Source organism: Rhineura floridana, chromosome 5, assembly GCF_030035675.1.
Source record: "Rhineura floridana isolate rRhiFlo1 chromosome 5, rRhiFlo1.hap2, whole genome shotgun sequence".
In the NCBI taxonomy this organism is placed as follows: domain Eukaryota; kingdom Metazoa; phylum Chordata; class Lepidosauria; order Squamata; family Rhineuridae; genus Rhineura; species Rhineura floridana.
This window is the reverse complement of record NC_084484.1, coordinates 164,398,899-164,418,790: the sequence shown is the minus strand read 5'-3', so window position 1 is coordinate 164,418,790 and position 19,892 is coordinate 164,398,899. Positions and strand designations below refer to the sequence as shown.

At 40.5% G+C, this 19,892-nt stretch overlaps 1 protein-coding gene and 1 long non-coding RNA gene across 10 annotated transcripts in view; one reads left to right on the top strand and one right to left on the bottom strand.

Moving 5' to 3' along the window:
• The window catches only part of LOC133385528 (uncharacterized), a 31,295-nt gene extending 30,419 nt beyond the window's left edge, over positions 1 to 876 (bottom strand). For both annotated transcript variants that reach the window (XR_009762899.1, XR_009762900.1), the window contains exon 1: positions 40 to 876. This is a non-coding gene — a long non-coding RNA (uncharacterized LOC133385528). The remainder of the gene's footprint in view (positions 1 to 39) is intronic.
• LOC133385527 (putative inhibitor of apoptosis) lies at positions 205 to 19,493 on the top strand. 8 transcript variants are annotated; one of them, XM_061628738.1, is made up of 9 exons: positions 205 to 494; positions 6,270 to 7,225; positions 7,337 to 7,436; positions 8,107 to 8,185; positions 11,591 to 11,636; positions 14,400 to 14,642; positions 16,923 to 17,174; positions 17,433 to 17,474; positions 18,176 to 19,493. In XM_061628738.1, exons 2-9 carry the CDS (start codon positions 6,343 to 6,345, stop codon positions 18,367 to 18,369), a joined length of 1,839 nt encoding a protein of 612 aa, XP_061484722.1. In that variant the 5' UTR covers positions 205 to 494; positions 6,270 to 6,342; the 3' UTR covers positions 18,370 to 19,493. The 8 variants fall into 8 exon arrangements, with proteins under 8 accessions (XP_061484722.1, XP_061484719.1, XP_061484724.1 ...); XM_061628735.1 differs by having other exon boundaries at positions 5,232 to 7,225; XM_061628740.1 differs by lacking the exon at positions 205 to 494 and adding an exon at positions 562 to 882 and having other exon boundaries at positions 6,327 to 7,225.
• The last annotated feature ends 399 nt before the right edge of the window (positions 19,494 to 19,892 follow it).

Here is a 19,892-nt window from a genome sequence, read left to right as displayed (position 1 = left end):
GAATAGCTATAAAGCAAATAGAAACAGAGTATATCTCACCATAGCGGGGAAAAGTGCGACCAGGTTACCTGCTCAGGCTGCTGTCCAAGCGCTCACTGTGGAGGAGCAGCTTCAAAGCCCACCTGCTCTGTCCTCTTATTATGGTTTTTATCTTTAAACAGGCCTTCGGAGCTGACAGCCCTTCAAAGGGTGGACTGTCCTCTATCACACAGGGCACAAGATGGTCACCCTAAGAACTTGGCCTGGAAAATGAATACCTCCTCGCCTAAGCTGGGGGCGCTGTATTAATCACGCTCCAATTACGGACGGAGCAGCAATAAGAGCTCACTATTTAATACACGAACAAGCGAAGAAAAGACTAAAACCCATGGAAAAAAACACCGCCAAACGTTATGTGGAACCAGCCAGTCCATTGAAGGGTGGAGGTGGGAGGCCGCGGAGAGGCGCCGCTTGAATTCCTGCAGTCAAGGAGAGCTTTGGCTTCGTCAGCTGAGGTAAGTAAAATAAAACTGTAAATAGGCACTCGTCGCCATCATCTTTCCTCCTTCGCCAGACTGTTGGCCGCGCATGCGCCCCAAAGGCCGGGAAACAAATTAGGTTTGCGGTTGAGGGACTTTTTTGTTTCTTCCTTCTTCTTCAGCTGTTTCGTTTGTGGTGGAAACGCTCGGAGGGAGAGGGCGGAAGGAAGGGAGGAGACTCCGCGAGCTGAGAGAAATTTCCGTTGTCCGTTTCTCCCTTTTTTTAGTATGCGGGGCCGACCCACTCGGGCTCTGGGCCCATTCGGCGGTTCTTGCCTCCCCCGTGTAACAACCCCCCCGCTCAGTATATAGAGGCAGGAGGCGCTCGGTCGGGACTTTTAAGTCAGTCTGAGAGGGCTCGTTGGTAAGTATTGGCGGGGCCGTTGCGCTGTGTACGTTGCCTGGGGCGGGGGGATACGCGTGGGCTACTGAGGGGGACTCATGCTGCCGCCACCGCGGCTGAGGGGCTTGGTCGAAAGGGCTGCGGAGCTGGTTAGTGTTTGTGGGCGTTGTTTATCTATTTTCATGTATTTATTATTGGGGGTATCCAATGCTACTCCCAATACTGCTACTCACAGTGGACCCACTGAAGTTGCTTAGGTACATGACTAACTGAGGTTCATTAACTTCATTGCGGTTACGCTGAGTAGGGCTAACTTGAATACAACCCATGATTTCCACTTTATAGCTCGCTCTTTACCGAGTGGTCCCAGGGCTGGTTACGAGACTTTCGTGATTAAAACAGGTAGAACGCGGATTTAAACGGTAAAAATAACACCACAGAAGTATCCCAATTGAAATAGGCATAATTTACGTTAAAATAATAAAATAAAAGCACAAGACTCGCTAATGGCAAAAGTTAGCAAACCAGCGGCACGGAACAGCAGTGCACAGCAATTGTCGAGAGAGCTTTCTTTGCCAAGAAAGAAATGTCAGAAATAGCATCTTTTTTCTTTCATAGTGGTTGGGGTTGCAGTCTTGTGCGCGCTCCCTAGTGAGTAAATCCAACTGAACAGAATGGGGCTCAAGGTTTGTGCTGTGAGGCTGTTTTGTGTTTACTTACCATTTTGTTGAGATGCCTTATAAAAGATACAAAATAAATTAAATATATTAATGGCACAATTAAAAAGTCACGAGTAAAACTCTAAAATGCAACCCAGCACAGGGCTGTGTTGTCGGAGTCGTGGAGTTGGGAGCAATTTTGGGTGGAGTCGGAGTCAGTGGAAACGGTAGGAGTCAGACAGTAGAAAAATAGAGGAGTCGGAGTCGAAGGTCTGGTGTACCGATTCCACAGCCCTGACCCAGCATAATACCCATATCAAACTGTAGGAGCTAAAATAGCTATGACCAGCAAATACAGGACCTACAACCACCAGCCATACCCTGGAGGAGAAGATTTTGGATTGAAAAGTACTGTCCTCTCTCTTTCATTCTTTATTGTGTAACCATATTAACATGTAGCGATATATTTATAGTTTATTTTAGATATTTTTATACTGACCTTATATGTATTCTTTATTAGCAATCTTTATGTGAAGAAGAAAAAAGTGTAGAACACCTCAATTTGATTGTGTTGCAAGTACAACAAAGTGGGTAAAAGGTGTCACTGTTATCCACTACCTGGTGCACTCCAGATGTCTTGAACTACAACTCCCATAGGCCCCAGTCAGCATGGCCAGTGGTCAGGGATGATATGATTGTGGCCAGGGATAATGTGATTGTAGTCTAAACATTGGAGGGCACCAGGCTGGGGTGTAGACAGATCACAGCCTGGTTACAGTAACAGCAGTGCTGGTATCATAAAAATAGAAGGAAAATTGGGCTGATGTTTGAAGATAACAGTCTTAGGACATATCTACACTTCCTGGAGTTGCACATTGCAGGATAAGATTGGTAGTGGTTCGCAAGTTTCTTTTCTAAGAAGTTTGTCTCCCAGTACCAATAAGCTTCCTAGGAACTGTAAGGCTTCCCAGAACACAGTTTGAATATGCTTTCCATGTTTCCATGAGGAGTAGGTGAAAGGGATGTGAAAGTGGGAGTGAGAAAATGGGAGTCTACTATTGATGTTGCAGTTGGAACTAGAGATGAGAAGAAGTTGATGTGTCAGTGATGAACTGGGTGGTATGAAACCTCTCTGTGGCTACATAGGTCAGAGCCACATGTTCACAAGTAGTATATCCCTAATTATCAGATGATGGGAACACCTGATAAAATCCAGAGATGGCCAAACACTTGCACCTGAAGCTTTCCCAAAACTAGATGAACAGAAGAGCTATCCTTTTTGATTGGATCCAGGGTCCAACTATATCTAGCATTCTGTTTTAAACAGCTAGCTGGGTACTCTTCCAGTGCTCAGAGCAGAACATGAAGGTAGCAGTAGATGACAAGTATCTTGTCATTCCATTCTCATCTCTCCCTGGTCACTGTCAATTTTTTTAGTACTGTGATTCCCCTGTTCCCTTTAGCTATTACTTCTGTAATGTGACTACATGGTTCCTCTCTCCTTGCTGTCATTCAACACATTCCATGTACGTGCTTTGACGTTCTATTCATTCTTCACTGTAATTGCCCCACCCTTGTAGTTTTCCATTTCCTTACATCAGACCTTTACCTCTTTGTGTTTGATGTTCCTTTTACCTAGTTGAACTGTATTGTCATTTTTTTTTGCCTTTCTGCAATGCAAGTCTAATAAATAGGTGCTCTTTATCATTTTGTTATTCTGGGCTGTTGTTCCGTTTTAGTTCATTTCAGTATACTTAAATGACTTAAAACACACACATATGTGTACGCATGTAGCACAGCCAGGAATACTTGATAGATTTGTGAGATAAGTCCCACTGTAGGTACTAATGCTCATCTTGCATTGTCAGTTCATCACTGAATTAGAGTCAGTCACAGCCACTCTGAACCCTTTCTTCTTTTGTCTGGATCTCATTTTGTATTCTGTAAATCATCTTGTGCAATGTTTCTCCTTTTTACCTCACTTTGCGTTTTGTTAAAAATCCCTTTTTCTTCTGTTTCCCACCCACTGTGTTGTTGTTACTAGATTTATTACCTGCCCATCACCAGAAGGTCCCAGGGCAGATCACACCAAAGTAAAATATAGCATTAAAAACAGTTTGAAACTACAATAACAACTAGAGTGACTCCTAAAATATATATATTTCAAGTGTCAAAGGTCAGGGTAAAGAGGTGTGTCTTCAACATATGACCGCATAATTGAGTCGCCAAATGCATATATACCTTTTCACTGAAGTTGGCTTCTAATACATCTGAGGGAGTGGGCTAAGGCCTGTTTGAGGTTATGCCAGAATACATATGTTAGTCTTAAGATGTCAAATAGACTAATATGTGTGTGTGACTGAGGTATTGTTCTGGACCCCTTAGCTCTTCTGAAGAGGCAGTAGCTGTAGTGTACTTAATTTAGGGCTGCTAGCTGATTTAGAGACTCTTTAGAGAAAAAAACCTGAACAATCTGTTAACTCACTAAACTATGTTCTAGTACTTCAGAAATGCTTTTTTCTGACTCCTGAAGAATCACAACATTTTTTTCAAAGTACATGAACTTCAGATCTAAGTTTTTTCCTGATACGAATATGCATGTGTTCATGATGGTGTATATCTGGAGGTACTGGCACTATCCTAGATGGAAATGTCTGTGTAAAAAACTGTCATATTTTAAGCAGCCCATCAAAAGCAATTTTTTGCACAATAGGATCTAGTATACAAAAGATGACTAGATGGAATTCTGAAAAGTATTAAGAGAATCAAAATAAATGTGCCATAATGTTACTTATAGTAATCTGTCTGTTCTTGTTTCCAAATAAGTGGCTTGTTCTTCATGGCAGGGTAAATGAGATAAAAACCAGTTTAGCACATGTCACACAATGTCACCATAGTAACTAAAGTCAATACCTGAGAAATTTTCAGAATTGATGAATATACTGCTCAATTGGAGCCATTGGAGGATGGCTTATTTTGCATGTGAATATCTCTATGTAGAAAGCTTACACGTTAGTTGATATGGACAGCCACCTGTCAGGTATGCTTTAATTTTGATTCCTGCATTGAGCAGGGGGTTGGACTCGATGGCCTTATAGACTCCTTCCAACTCTATGATTCTATGAAAGCTTCCTGTGTGTAGGTGCATTTCAACTTAAGGGACATTTCACACACACCTTCCTCTTTGTGTTCTGCAGCTGGACAGTTCAATTGAGTTGAAAACTGTGCCACCACTTCAGTATTTGGATAGGTACTTTTTGTACAGGCATGAAGTATTTAATGCAACTTTTTTGTGTTTGTCATAGCAAGTGAACTAACTGAGTTCATAGACCAGCTTGTCCAGTGCATGGGAATTGGTGTGGCCAAATAAGGAGTTAGTTTCACAATTCTCCCTATGTTTTCTCCTGTTTTAGCAGGGAATGTAGATCCCCTCAAGAGTTTTGCAGCTAACCTGAAGAGCTCAATTCTACATCAGTGGTGTTAACACTGATTCCTTGATGGTCTTTCAGTATAGGCACAATGGATGCTTTGTGGGCTAAATTGGCTTCAGCTCAGTACCAGTTCCTTATAACTATTGCCATAGACAAGATCTTAGCCTCTGCCTAAAATGAAGTATATTGCTATTAGATATCGGTAGTGCCTTACAACTGTGTGTACACAGTGTACTATAATTCTTCTAAGAAGTTCATATATCTTTTTCTCTTCATGCAGGTCTTGGTAACCTGAAAGGCATTGTGCTTATCACACATTACATTTACTGTTTCTCCTTGTGAACCCAACATTGCAATATGGGTGCCTAAGCCCCTTAAAAGGGACTAGAGTCTGAAGTCTGGGAGATAGTGTTGTGCATAATACTAAAATTAATTTTGGCTGTTTCCAGATCTTCTTCTACATAGTAGGCATGACTTGTCAAAATATTTTAGTTAATAAGTATAAAAGATTGCAGTTTTCTGCTACCAAGCACTATAATTATGTTAAAAGCAATAAACATTTAATAATATTAAAGCAGCCTGGTTAAAATTGTGCTGTAAAACTTCAGTGACAACATAAGGAAAGAAAATTATCAAAAGCTGTTTTAAAGCTTCTTGGTGTCCAGGGCGAGTTCATATTGATTGGTAGAGGTCACCTTTACCTTAATAGTTCCATAGCTCTATTGATGCATTTGAGGGGAAAACCCCTTAGTATCTCCTTGACAAGAATTACTGAAAACTACATGTTTAGGGAGCAGATGATTCTGTGGACCATAGGGAGAATGTTCAAAACATACACACCTGACTTAAGTTGACTTTTTAAAAAGAAAAGAAAAAGCTTCTCAGCATATGTAACAAACTAAAAGCAATGAAATCATACGCAAGCATAAAAAACCTACTTTTTCTTAATATTCTAGATGGTCTTGCACTTTTATTTTCTGATATTCATAACAGGATTTGGAATCCAACATTAAAACCTGATCCCTAAGCTGGTATACTTGGACATCCTTTGATTCCAGTGGGCCACATGTCCAAGTTTATATGCTTAGGAATGAATGCTTAATTTCTTCATGCCACTTTATTTTAAGGCTTCATTCCTTCTGTCCTTATAAGAATGGAAATGTTAGCACTCATAAGGAAAAAGGAACTGGAGTATTTTGAAGAAGAGTGCATTGTGGAAAAGGGAACAAATTCTTAGTCAAAAGGATGAAATTACTGAATTAATGAGATTTTAAATTGGGTGTTTTAAAAAAATTTGCATGTAATGTTTTACTTTCAGGTTTTTATTTTATTATGGCCTGGAAGTTAATCACACTTGCACAAAACTATCTCCCAGGCTTCAGACTTGTCCCATGCTCATATCTTATTTCATCGTCATGAACATATTTGACTCATTCCTGTCCAAACTGAGGAAGAGCAGTGATGTGAATGAACTGACATATGACCTGTCATGTGAACTCTACAGGATGTCCACTTTTTCGACATTTCCTCTGAATGTACCTGTATCTGAAAGGAGTCTTGCCCGTGCTGGTTTCTATTACACTGGAGTGAAAGATAAAGTAAAATGTTTTAGTTGTGGCTTGATGTTGGATAACTGGAAAAAAGGTGACAATGCTCTGGACAAGCACAGGCAACTCTATCCTAGCTGCAACTTTGTTCAGAGTTTGACTTCACTTAACAATCTTGGCTCATCACTCAATTCTGCCTTTTCACCTCCAACTACCTTTGGCCTTTCTTCTTCACATTCCCCAACACAAGTACCAAGTATGGATCAAGTTGGCTATTTCAGCGGAAGCTTTTCAAGTTTTCCCCATGTTCCAGTCGCATCCAGGGCAGTTGAAGATCTATCTCATTTGAGACCTAAAACTGTCAATTGTTCAATGAGTACAGAAGAAGTCAGACTGCGAACTTTTGTGTCATGGCCCTTGACATTTCTGTCACCATCTTCTTTAGCAAAAGCTGGGTTTTATTACATTGGGCCTGCAGACAAGGTGGCTTGTTTTGCCTGTGGTGGTCAACTGAGTAACTGGGAACCAAAGGATAATGCCATGTCAGAACATCGGAGACACTTTCCAAACTGCCCTTTTGTGGAACAAACGCGTGACCAGAGCAGTTTCACGGTCTCTAATATGAGTATGCAAACCTATGTGGCACGTGTCAGCACTTTCAAAAACTGGCCGGTTACTGTTCCAGTTCAGCCACAGCAGCTTGCAGATGCTGGCTTCTATTATGTAGGTAAGAGAGCAGCTTATTCTTGATTACTTAGACTCTGTTTTAAAATGTTGAAGCTGTTAATTGGTAACTTTTGAATAAATTTTAAAAAATATTATATATATATTTTTTAAGGTCGCAATGATGATGTCAAATGTTTCTGCTGTGATGGTGGACTCAGGTGTTGGGAGTCTGGAGATGACCCATGGGTAGAACATGCTAAATGGTTTCCAAGGTACTTTTAAAAAAATCTTGCTTGAAACAGTGACAGATAATTATGGTCTTAATGGTACTGTATTTAAAATTAAAAGGCAAAACTTGCCCATAGAGTTCTGTTTTAAGGCAGGTGGTTTTCTGTTGAGAGTTGTATTCCCAGTGGGGTGATCTGTTAGGGGCACATGCCAGCAGTGAGTGGGTGGGGCTATCTCCTTTCCTCTCACTTTTCCTCCCTGCCTGGTAGGCTGCCAGGGAGGAACTAATCGTTCTTGAAGAGGCCTGAACTGATCACTTGGAGAAGGCTTCCCCTCCACCCCTTTCATTCCTTCATCCACATGGGTCTTTCTTCCCCATACGCCTGCTTCTTCCCTCCTAGACTTTTCTCCAACCACATTAAATTATGTGAGGGCTTCAGATTACAGTTTGGCTGACCTTGATTTAAACAACAACTTCTGTGTTAGTGTGCTATGTGTTTAGAGGGGTGGTTATATCAGATCATAAACTCTGCTTCAAAAGTAGTTTGTATATGCATCATGGAGGGCTGCCATTCCAAAGCACTCTTGAACATGTAGAACTAGTCATCGAGCTGGGCATACATATGGCTTGTTTTTTCTGCCTGCAGGTACCTGAGGCAATGTACAATATCTGTCTAGTATATTAGAACTGAAGCAGTACATTTTATCTTCTAGGTGTGAGTACCTGATTCATATGAGAGGGCAAGAATTTGTCCATCAAGTTCAACTAAGATTCCCACATCTTCTTGAACAGGTATTTAAATCACTACTTTTTTCTCATTTCAGCAGTATTCTTGTGCATCTCTGTGTAACATTATAGATGTCTAAATTGGACACTTTCAAACTTAGCTGTCTAGAAGATACAATAAATAATCTTGTTTTGTTGGATGAGTTTCAGTTGGTTCAGCTCGAGGACGTGGACAAGGTGCTTGGACAGGTTCGTGCGACCACTTCGGTACTGGATCCTTGCCCCTCTTGGCTAATTAAAACTAGCAAGGAAGGAACAGTTGGCTGGGCCAAGGAAGTGATTAATGCCTCTTTACGAGAGGGAGTGGTCCCTGGCTGTCTGAAAGAGGCGGCAGTGAGACCACTCCTGAAAAAACCTTCCTTGGACCCAGAGGATGTCAGCAGCTACAGACCAGTAGCCAATGTTCCGTTCCTGGGCAAGATCCTGGAACGTGTGGTTGCTGACCAGCTCCAGGCGCTATTGGATGAAACCGATTATCTAGATCCATTTCAATCGGGGTTCAGGCCTGGTTTTGGCACTGAGACTGCCTTGGTCGCCCTGTTTGATGACCTATGTCGGGAGAGAGACAGAGGGAGTGTAACTCTGTTGATTCTCCTTGACTTCTCAGCGGCTTTTGATACCATTGACCATGGTATCCTTCTGGAGAGGCTTGCGGAATTGGGAGTTGGAGGCACTGCTTGGCAGTGGTTCCGCTCCTACTTAGCGGGTCGTCTCCAGAAGATAGTGCTTGGGGAACATTGCTCGACACCGTGGGTTCTCCAATGTGGGGTCCCGCAGGGTTCGGTTCTGTCTCCCATGCTTTTTAACATTTATATGAAGCCGCTGGGGGCGGTCATCAGGAGTTTTGGAGTGCGTTGTCATCAGTATGCTGATGACACGCAGCTCTACTTCTCCTTTACATCTTCTTCAGGTGAGGCAGTCGACGTGCTGAACCGTTGCCTGGCTGCGACAATGGACTGGATGAGAACTAACAAACTGAGACTCAATCCTGACAAGACTGAGATGCTGTTGGTGGATGGTTTCTCTGATCGGATGGTGGATATATACCCTGTCCTGGATGGGGTTACACTCCCCCTAAAGGAACAGGTGCGTAGTCTGGGAGTCATCTTAGACTCTTCCCTCACACTTGAGGCTCATGTAGCCTCGGTGGCCCGGAATGCGTTCTACCAACTTCGGTTGGTAGCCCAGCTACGTCCCTATCTGAGTAAGGAGGACCTCTCATCAGTGGTACATGCTATGGTAACCTCACGTCTGGACTACTGCAATGCGCTTTACGTAGGGCTACCTTTGAAGACGATTCGGAAGCTACAGCTAGTGCAAAATGCGGCAGCCAGACTGCTAACAAGAACTAAGCGGTCTGAGCATATAACACCTGTGCTAGCCCGTTTGCACTGGCTTCCAATATGCTTCCGGGCCAGATTCAAAGTGTTGGTACTTACCTATAAAGCCTTATACGGCGCGGGACCACGATATCTGTCGGAATGCCTCTCCCGATATGAACCGGCCCGTACACTACGGTCTACTACGAAGGCCCTCCTCCGGGTTCCGACATAGGGAAGCCCGGAGAGTGGTGACAAGATCTAGGGCCTTCTCAGTGGTGGCCCCCGAACTATGGAATGGTCTTCCCGAGGAGGTGCGCCTGGCACCGACACTATCATCTTTTCGGCGCCAGGTTAAAACCTTTCTCTTCTCTGAGGCATTTTAATTCCTGTTAATTGTAAATTATTATATTTTGATTTTAGACTGTACAGTTTTGTGTACAGTTTTGTGTTATTTTTATTGTATTTTTAATGTTCACCGCCCAGAGAGCTGTTGCTAGTCGGGCGGTATATAAGCTTAATTAAATAAAAAATAAATAAATAAAATAAATTTCCTCTAATCACACAAAATCTGACCATGTGTTAGGCATGCTGAGAGTGGCTATAAATAAAGGTGTGGCTGTCCTGTGTAACTTGATGTAATTACAAGGCTAAAGGACATGGTCATTGAGAGCATCTGATACTTAGTATGACTCAGTGGAAGCTGTAGTCCCCAATATTACAAGGTAGTTGGGATGATTTCCCAAGAAGCTTTGGGTGACTCATACGACTACATGGCTAGTGGAGCAACCTGCCTGACATGTCTTTAAGTCTGTTTCTTTTTAAAGCTGTTGAGTAACCAATGGAGTAGTCACCATAAGCAAATCAATTTACAAGAAATGATTATAATCAAGAAAAATAAATAGTGGTAATTTTACCTCCAGATGTGAAAATGATGTGCTGCTAAGAATTTTGGTAGCTTCTCAAAATTTGCATTTGAAAACAGCTGGTCAGTTGAAAACTATTTTTATTTGTTATATTTCTGTGTTCCTTCTCTGTTACTGTGCTCAGTGCAGCTAACGATCACACAGTAGAGATGGAAGGATATGCTAACTTCTGTTTTCTCAGTTTCTCATTTTTCCAGTCTTAAATACTGTTCTCCATGTTTCTGCAGCAATTTGCATTTTTTTAAAAAAAATCCTGATGAAAATTTTTCAGCATTTTTGATGTGAATTTCTCCTAATAAACACATTTTTGTCTGAAGTTTTGATGAATATACACATTTTTGCAAGCAATTTTTCCTAATTAATGCATTTTATGTTGTTTTCACTAATTATAAACATTTCCCCCTAATGTATGTATTTTTGTAAACATTGATTGGTTGGGGAACTGCATTGCAAAATTCAGATCAAAGCAAATTTTGAAGGATGACCACATTTCATTTCTCATATCCTTTCGGCGCCAGGTTAAAACGTTCCTCTTCTCCCAGGCATTTTAATTATGTTATGCATTTTAATCATACAATCATTTTACACTATCGCATTCTGTATTTATACTTCATACTTTTTAGCATTTAATATATTAGTATTTTATCGTTAGTATTTGTGAGTTTTAAATTGTGTATTGATGTTTTATTCTGTTGTGAACCGCCCAGAGAGCTTCGGCTATGGGGCGGTATAGAAATCTAATAAATAAAAATAAATAAAAAATAAAATAATATTGTTCTGGAATGTGTGAATTTGATAAATTTGGCTTTAAATGCAAACAATCGAATTTCCCCCCCATCCCTAGCATACAGGAGTTAATAGTGATGATGATGATGATGATGATAATAAAGAGGGCTGCCCCTTACTTTTGCTGCTGGTAGTTGATAATGCAATGTGACTGCAGCAGTCCATCCACAATGTTTCTAAAAAGAACACTGCTGGTCAGAGCACGGATTTATGCTATGTAAAATTTAGCAAATTTGGTGTGTTTTCACTAAACATTGATGCATTTTTTTATTTATTGTAAACCACTTACGATGTTTTAAAATGAAATAGTGGTATACAAATATTTATTAATAAATACATAAAAAACACTATTTTGAGAACTGTTCATCTGTGTTTTTTAGCTATTATCCACTTCAGATACACCTGTGGATGAAAATGCTGATCCAAGTAAGTGATTTGAGAAGATAGTTAAGTTGATATGGACACTTGAGAGCTGTTCGTTAAATGGTGTGAAATATTTTAGTGTTTCGATCAAACTTTTTAAGAATCATATTAGCTAGAAGTATTGTCTTACAAAGCAACCTAAACATGCATTGAGAATGACTACACTTTTTGTCACTTGCTAGTGTTGATGTTCATCTCAAAATGAGGACGTAGCAGTTTGTTCTGTTGTCATTCCATTACCTTGCTTACTAATTGGAGTGTGGGTGCAGTTCACAGATAGCCACAACTTGATTTCTAGAATGTATTAAATCACTTATCATTTTCTTCCACCTGAAACTGAGCCTTAAGAATGGTTTACAACAAGCGTAACAAAAAATAATTAAAACTGCAAAAATGACAGTGGAGTAACAATGAAAATGGAAATGGACTGCCTTCAAGTCGATCCTGACTTATGGTGACCCTATGAATAGGTTTTCATGGTAAGAGGTATTCAGAGGGTGTTTACCATTGCCTCCCTCTGAGGCTACTTCTCCCCAGCTGGCGAGGGACTGTTCAGCTTGCCGCAGTTGCACAAGCCAGCCCCTTCCTTGTCCACAACTCCCAGCTGGGGGGCAACTGGACTCCTTGGGATTATGCAGCTTGCCCACAGGTGGCAGGGCACGTAACCTGTGAGCCACTCACTCTGGGGGTGATCTTTAGCTGGCTCTCTACACCCAGGAGGCACACACGGGGATGTGAACTCACAGACTCTGGACTCCCAACCAGGCTCTCCTCCCCACGGTGCTATACCAGCTGTTGGAGTAACAATAGCTAACAAAAAAAAAACCCAAACCTATCAACAAGCAATTCCCCCAAAATGCTCACTCAGATAAGACTGAGTTTGCTTCAAAAGGTTCTCAATGAGACTAGCCAACTCTCTCAACAGATTTAGATTTAGATCATAGAGGCCCCCTAGTGGTGAGAATTGAAATGTGGTGTTGGCGGAGAGCTTTGCGCATACTATGAACTGTGAAAAAGACAAATAATTGGGTGTTAGAACAAATAAACCCAAACTGTCACTAGAAGCTAAAATGATGAAAGTGAGGTTATCATACTTTGGACACATAATGAGAAGACATGATTCGCTAGAAAAGACAACAATGCTGGGGAAATCAGAAGGGAGTAGAAAAAGAGGAAGGCCAAACAAGAGATGGATTGATTCCATAAAGGAAGCCACAGACCTGAACTTACAAGATCTGAACAGGGTGGTTTATAACAGATGCTATTGGAGGTTGCTGATTCATAAGGTTCCCATAAGTCGTAATTGACTTGAAGGCACATTTATTTATTTATTTATTATATTTATTTATTTCATTTTTAAACCGCCCATAGCGAATAGCTCTCTGGGCGGTGAACAAAACAAGATTAAAATACAATATTACAATAAAATTACAATAAAATCAGCAACAAGTTAAACGAAAAAAAAAATTAAATGAAACACATTGAACATTAAAATGCCTGGGAGTATAGCCAGGTCTTAACCTGGCGCCTAAAAGAAAGTACCGAAGGCGCCAGGCGTATCTCCACAGGTAGGCTGTTCCACAGTTCGGGGGCCACTACAGAAAAGGCCCTAGATCTAATAACAATCCTCCGGGCATCCTGATGAGTTGGTACCCGGAGGAGGGCCTTGGATGTTGAACAAAGTGAACGGGTAGGTTCATAGCGGGAGAGTCGTTCCACAAGGTATTGTGGTCCCACACCGTGTAAGGCTTTATAGGTCAAAACCAGCACCTTGAATCTGGCTCGGAAACAAATAGGCAGCCAGTGCAGGCGGGCCAGGACAGGTGTTATATGCGCAGACCAGTGGGTCCTCGTTAACAACCTGGCTGCCGCATTTTGCACTAGCTGAAGTTTCCGAACGGTCTTCAAGGGCAGCCCTACGTAGAGCGCATTACAGTAGTCCAGTCTAGAGGTTACCAGAGCGTGAACAACTGAGGCGACATAACAACAAGTGGTGAAAAAATATTGTGAATAACTTTGCAATTATCATGAGTGATATCCATCTGAGTTATATTGAATCCAGTAGACTTGAGCATGACTTAAATCTATCTAACCTAAGCTGGAGCACAAGCCAAATGGCTTGTGAAGAGGATATAGTGAGACTAGAGATGTTTGCTTGATAGCTTGCTCTGGACTTTAAAGTTGTTTTTCCTGAGTAAAATAGCTTGTGAATTTCAGTACTGAACTATTAACCCTAAAGGTTGCTGCCAAGCATATGTCCTGTCTCAGCAGCTGTAACTTATAGTATTGTAGCTGGTGGGTAGTGAGCTCGTTAGTGATGTTGCTTGTGGACTAGAAGCTGGCTGGTTCTTACCTGTTGCAGGAAGAGTGCCAGGGTCTGTACCTTTGTGAAAGGGAGATCCCATAGCTCAGTAGTGGAGCACATGCTTTGCGTGCATGCAGGTCCAGGTTAGACAAATCAGAAAGGCCATGGCCTGAGACTCTGGAGTGTTGTTGCTTGTCAGTTCTAATCTAAATAGATCGATAGTCTGACTCTGTATAAGGCAGCTCCATACTTCACATATACAAGCACCTTGTGTGAAAAAGCCTTTTGGATAGCCATATATGAAAAAGCTTACATAAGTAAAGCATAGATTTTCACAATCTTAGACACGAAATCTGGTGCAGCAGTGATGCTCTTGTCTATTTTTAATAAAAAGCTTTTCTTCAAAATACATATGGATCTCATAATTCATTGAGTAATGCCATGAATTTTTCTCTGGGTAGTTATTCATTTTGAACCTGGTGAAAATGCTTCAGAAGATACAGTCATGATGAAAACCCCTGTAGTTGAAGCTGCCTTGGAGATGGGATTCAGCAGAAGACTAGTCAAGCAAACTGTTCAGAGTAAAATCTTAGCAACTGGAGAGAATTACAAAACTGTAAATGATCTTGTGTCTGACCTCATAGCTGCAGCAGATGAGAAGAATGAAGAAGAGAAGGAGGTGCAGTTGGAGGAAGTGACATCAGGTATGTCAAAAGCTCTAGTGATACAATCTGATGTGTTGGTTCCTTCTCTTTGTTAGCATCCTAAATAAATGGCTATTGAACCTCCACTTGGAAAACTTCCAGCAAGGGAGACCCCATAGCCTCCCTTCATAGTGTTTCATTATCAGCTATTTTTACTGTTGATAAGTTTGTTTTTTAATTTTCAGCCAAAACCTACCATCCTGAAACTTAAACTCATTAGATCTAGTCCTTCCCTCTGGAGTAACAGGGAACAAGTATTTGCCCTCTTTTGAGTGCCAGCCTTTCAGGCATTTGTCTCGCCTCAGCATTCTCCAGGCTAAACATACCCAGTTCCTTCAATTTTTCAGTTCAGAACTTGTTTTCAGTATTGCTGGTCAACTTGGTTGCCTCCTCTAGATTCTACAGTGTGGCATCCAGCATTGGACTCCATGTTCCAAATGAGTGCAGAATAAAGTGTAACTATTACTTTCTGTAACTTGAAAACTTACGATTCTTTCAGTGCAACCTGAAGTGAGACTCAATTCAGGCGGGTCAAAGGTACTGTTAGTTGATGGTCCATTCACTCAATTAGGTGGTTGTCAATCTTCCCTAGATGGAGTTGCACTCGCTATAAAGGAGAAGACTCATAGTTTGAGGTGCTCTGAGATCCAGCATTGTTGGGTCCTGGTGACTCAAAGCACCTTCTGTTACCTATGGCTGCTTTACCAATGATAGCCCAATCTGGAGTGTGATAGCCTTGCTACAATTAATCCATGCACTGATAACTTCCCAGTTGGATTAGTGCAATATATTATATGTGGGACTGCCTTTTAAATTGTCCAGAAACTTCAGCTGGCCCAAAATAAGAGTATTCAGGTAAATATATTGTGCAGTTGCTTTGTCTGCATCCATTCCAGTCCATTTTGGGGCCCAATTCAAAAGTGCTGGCTTTAACATTTAAAGCCTAAATGGCTTGAAGCAAGACTACTTAAAATATCTTTTCCTCTGTGTATTTTTATTTATAAATGTATCTATAAAATACCCAAGTCTTCATCTTCATCAGGTTTCTCCACATAGTGAAGTGAGACAGGTGCCAACCAGAGGAAGGGGAGTCTTGGTGGTGGTAGTGTTCCTCTTTTGGAATGTCTCCCTTCAGAGAGGCTTGCCTGGTGCCCACACTATGATATTTTAGGCACCAGGGCTGATCTTTTTCTTCATCTGGGCCTTTTAATTAGAATCAGTACATCTATCTTAGTGCTTTTAAATCTTTATACTAAGTTATTCCCCTCACTGATGTTAAATGTTCTTTGTTTGATTGCTTTTAGTTGTCTGGAAAGTTTCAGAAGGGAAAGGTGGATTTAGGAATCAGGAACAGACAACAGAATTGTGTTCTTTTCTTGTCTCTCCCCTCTTCTCTACACTATTTATCTTGCTCCCCCTTTCCCCTTGCTGCTGCTAACCATTGTTCAATATGTATATTCTGATTTCAAATGATGGATGAGAGAGAACCATGTGGCTGGAGTAATAATTGGCATGTAAGAGGATTGGGGTTGTGGACTTCGTAACTCTGGTTCCAGTGTCTGAGACATGGGTCTGTATCACAGAAACACTGTGTGCATAACCTTGTTCAGTATTATGATTTTGTAGTGAAACTCCCAATTTGATGTCTTTTTTGCTTTCCTTGTTTTTTTTAGTCACTACAAAGCAATTATTGTAATCATTCTTGGCAGTTATAAAGCTGTTTACTCCTAAGTACAGTAAGTATAGTAAATTGATCTGGGGTGTTTCAATCACAGCAACTTCATTTAATTGAAGAGGGCAAATAGGTTTCTTTTCAGTTGATGACTTCTGTTTTCACGTTATTTTTTTTTCCTGTTGTCAAAGTACAAAAATTAAGCTGCCTTAGAATGCAGCAGTTTACAGCTACATCTCTAACCTTGGGTATATTGTTATTTTTAAAAATAGACATTTGTATTTTTAAATTTTATCAACATACCAGGCAGTACACTCTCTTGTAAGCTAAATTGTACATAGAAGAAATCTGTTCTTCAAGCATATTTCAACTTTCACAGAATTTTTTGGGATTTCTTTCATTCCTCATTCCTTGGGGGGAGGGAAAGATCTACGGGTTTTGTGAAAGTTGAAATATGCTGTATTTATCAAATATAAATTTGTTGCAGCAGCATGATTTATTTTCAATTCCATCCTCCCCTCCACTTGTGATTTCAAAATTTCTTTTAAATCTCCTAATAAAATATTGAAAACTACAATCTAATCATTTTTTCATTATTTGTATTTCAGATCTGTCCTTAATCAGAAAGAACCGAAATGCATTGTTTCAGCGCTTGACATGCGTGCATCCTATCCTGGAAAGTTTATTAACATTCAAAGTAATAACTGACCTTGAATACCATGTTATTAAACAAAAAACCCAGACGCCTCTCCAAGCAAGAGAACTGATTGATACCATCTTGGTGAAAGGAAACACAGCTGCAAACATATTCAGAAACTGTTTACAAGAATGTGATCCTGTGTTATACAAAGACTTGTTTGGTGAGTTTGCTAGAAGAATGTGCTGGTTAATGTCTAATTGCCACTTCTTTGAGGCATGACAACTGTGGCATGTTATAATTCACAACAGTAATAGATTTTATTGGCCTAACTTTTATGGCTGATATGCCGGATACCATAGAACCCTGTTGATTAGCACAACAACTTATTGCAGAAAGTCTATTTAGTGTCTCTGTGATCTAGTCAATTCAAATAGTTTTTCTTTGGGGCTAACGGATGGATTTTAACTTATTCTTTTAGTGGAGAAGAGTATGACATATATTCCAGCAGAAGATGTTTCAGGTAAATACTTAATTTGCTAAAATAACCTTGTGCAGCATTTGGAATAGTAAGGATTGCTTATAAAATAAAAAATTGTATTTTTATACGTTTCAAATACTTTATATATAGTAGCACCATATTGGGAGGTGTACAATTTCTCCCTCTTCTAGACCCAGGTTGAAACTGCAGTTTATGAAATGAGTTTTGGTTTGGTGGCTCTCAGATGACAAGAAGTCACAGGGGATAGTGAGTGAATGTGGGAGTGCAATTGGGCTTCCACTCTTTGCTGCTAGTTGTAACGAGAAAGGCATGGAAGCTTCCCTTCCTCAGATCCCTGAAGATTTCTTACATCCATATATATGTGGACTCTATGTATCTTTTCCCCCATAGGAAACACACTTCAACCTATGCTGCAAGGATAGCATTATGAAATGGAAACATATCAACGCTTTCACATTTGTGCTTTTTATTAACTTGAGAGCACCGTTTCTGAATAGGTACACCTTTTGGCATATATACCAGCAAAACTATATATAGGTCTGATAGTGAGGTCTCTTTCCTTGTCTATTAGAATAACTCATCGTGTATTGTTGGATGTAAAAGAGAAAGTTAGGGGAGTTTGTTAGGAGGAAGATTTGGAAGCAGTGATAATATCTCTTTTTATAACAAAACAGAAATATAGCAGTTCGGAACATGTGTAACAAATGTTTTCTCCCTTGTAGGCCTTCCCATGGAAGAACAGTTGAGACGACTACAAGAGGAAAGAACATGCAAAGTTTGCATGGACAAGGAAGTGTCCATTGTCTTCATCCCATGTGGCCACTTAGTGGTGTGTAAAGATTGTGCCCCTTCCCTTAGAAAATGCCCTATATGCAGAGGGACAATAAAAGGTACTGTACGGACATTTCTTTCATGAAGGACATAAAGCGTAATATTTGTTCAGCCAGATTTTTTTTGTAGTTTTGCTCAATGCTCAGGGCTAGCTCAATACATCTTGCTGTCTAAAATAGCTGCAAAACACAATCCAGGCAGTGCTGCCTAGGGTCCCTGTGAGACAGAGCAAGAAGTCCTAGGGCACACCTTTGGGGTCAATTATTGTGCCTGAAATGAGTGCCTGGATTGCTAGTCTAGGCAGGCCAGCCCTATCACACTAGCTCAATAGTGCCTGGGAACCAAATGTTACTGAAGTTGAGGGTGATCAACCTTGCAGAGTTTGTTATAGTTAATGATTCATAAAAGTAGTTAATGATTTATTAACCCTTTTGGAAAGTTTTATGGAGATGCTGACCTTCTGTATATTTCTCATTATCCAAAATATATTTTATATAGACCAGGTATGAAGAACCTATGGCTCTCTCAGATATTGTTAGGACTGCAGTTTCCACCAATCCTTGACCATAAGATATGCCGGCTAAGACCCTTGGGGAGCTGGAGTCCAGTAGCATCTGGTGAGCCACAGGTTCCCCATCCCTGAATTATTATAAATAAAAGTTTGATGTGGCTGAAACGTCTGTGCAGGAACTGTTCTAGTTTTTTGCTCTTATTGGTTGTAGAACAAATGATATACTGCCAAAATGTAATGTAAAACACTGGCGTTATCTCTGTGTACTGTAATAAGTTAAAAAGATGTATTTGTGAAACAAACAAACTTACTCATAAAAATCCTTCAAGAAAAGCTGTTGGAATTTATTTTCAGGCTGAATTTGAGACTTTCTGTATTACAGTGATTAAAGGGAAGATGCCCTTTTAGAAACTGGTACTTCTCAGTTTTTTAGCCCACACATGCTTTCAGGGAGTAGGGAGGAGAGGTTTGCTCTTTAAAGTAGCTTGCTTTCCAGTACAAATGCCTGCCTGTATTATAAATATTTTCATGCATTTTGTAATACGAAGTACGGTAGGATGCAGCTCACAAATATTTACTTTTTTTAAAACTGTAATTGGTCTCTACAGTGCCCCCAGCCTTGCGTTGCCTTTATTTCAGATATTTGCATCCAATATTGTTAGTCTTACTCTTTGATAATAAAGATCATTTAAATACAGTGTTATGTCTTTGTTCTAAACATGTTTACTTGGAAGTGGCCTTAGCATTTCTAGGATAACATTGGGGTGCCTAATCTAAAGCCAGTATAGTAGCTAGGGTATTTGAGCTTGGATTTGGCCAGTTTGAATCTTGTGCCCAACCAGGTGACATTAGGTTAGGCTGAGAGACTAAATGACCTATCTCACAGGGTGGTGAGGATGATATGGGAAAAACCTTCATATATACCGTGGCTGGCTAACCTGTGACCATTCAGATGTTGTACTTCAACTCTCATTTCTCCCAGCCATCATGGTGAATAGTGATGAAAGGAGTTGTAGTCTAGAAACACCTGGGGGACCAAATAGTAGCTACCCCAATAGATGCTGTCATGAGCTCATTTGGAACTGCAGGATACAAAT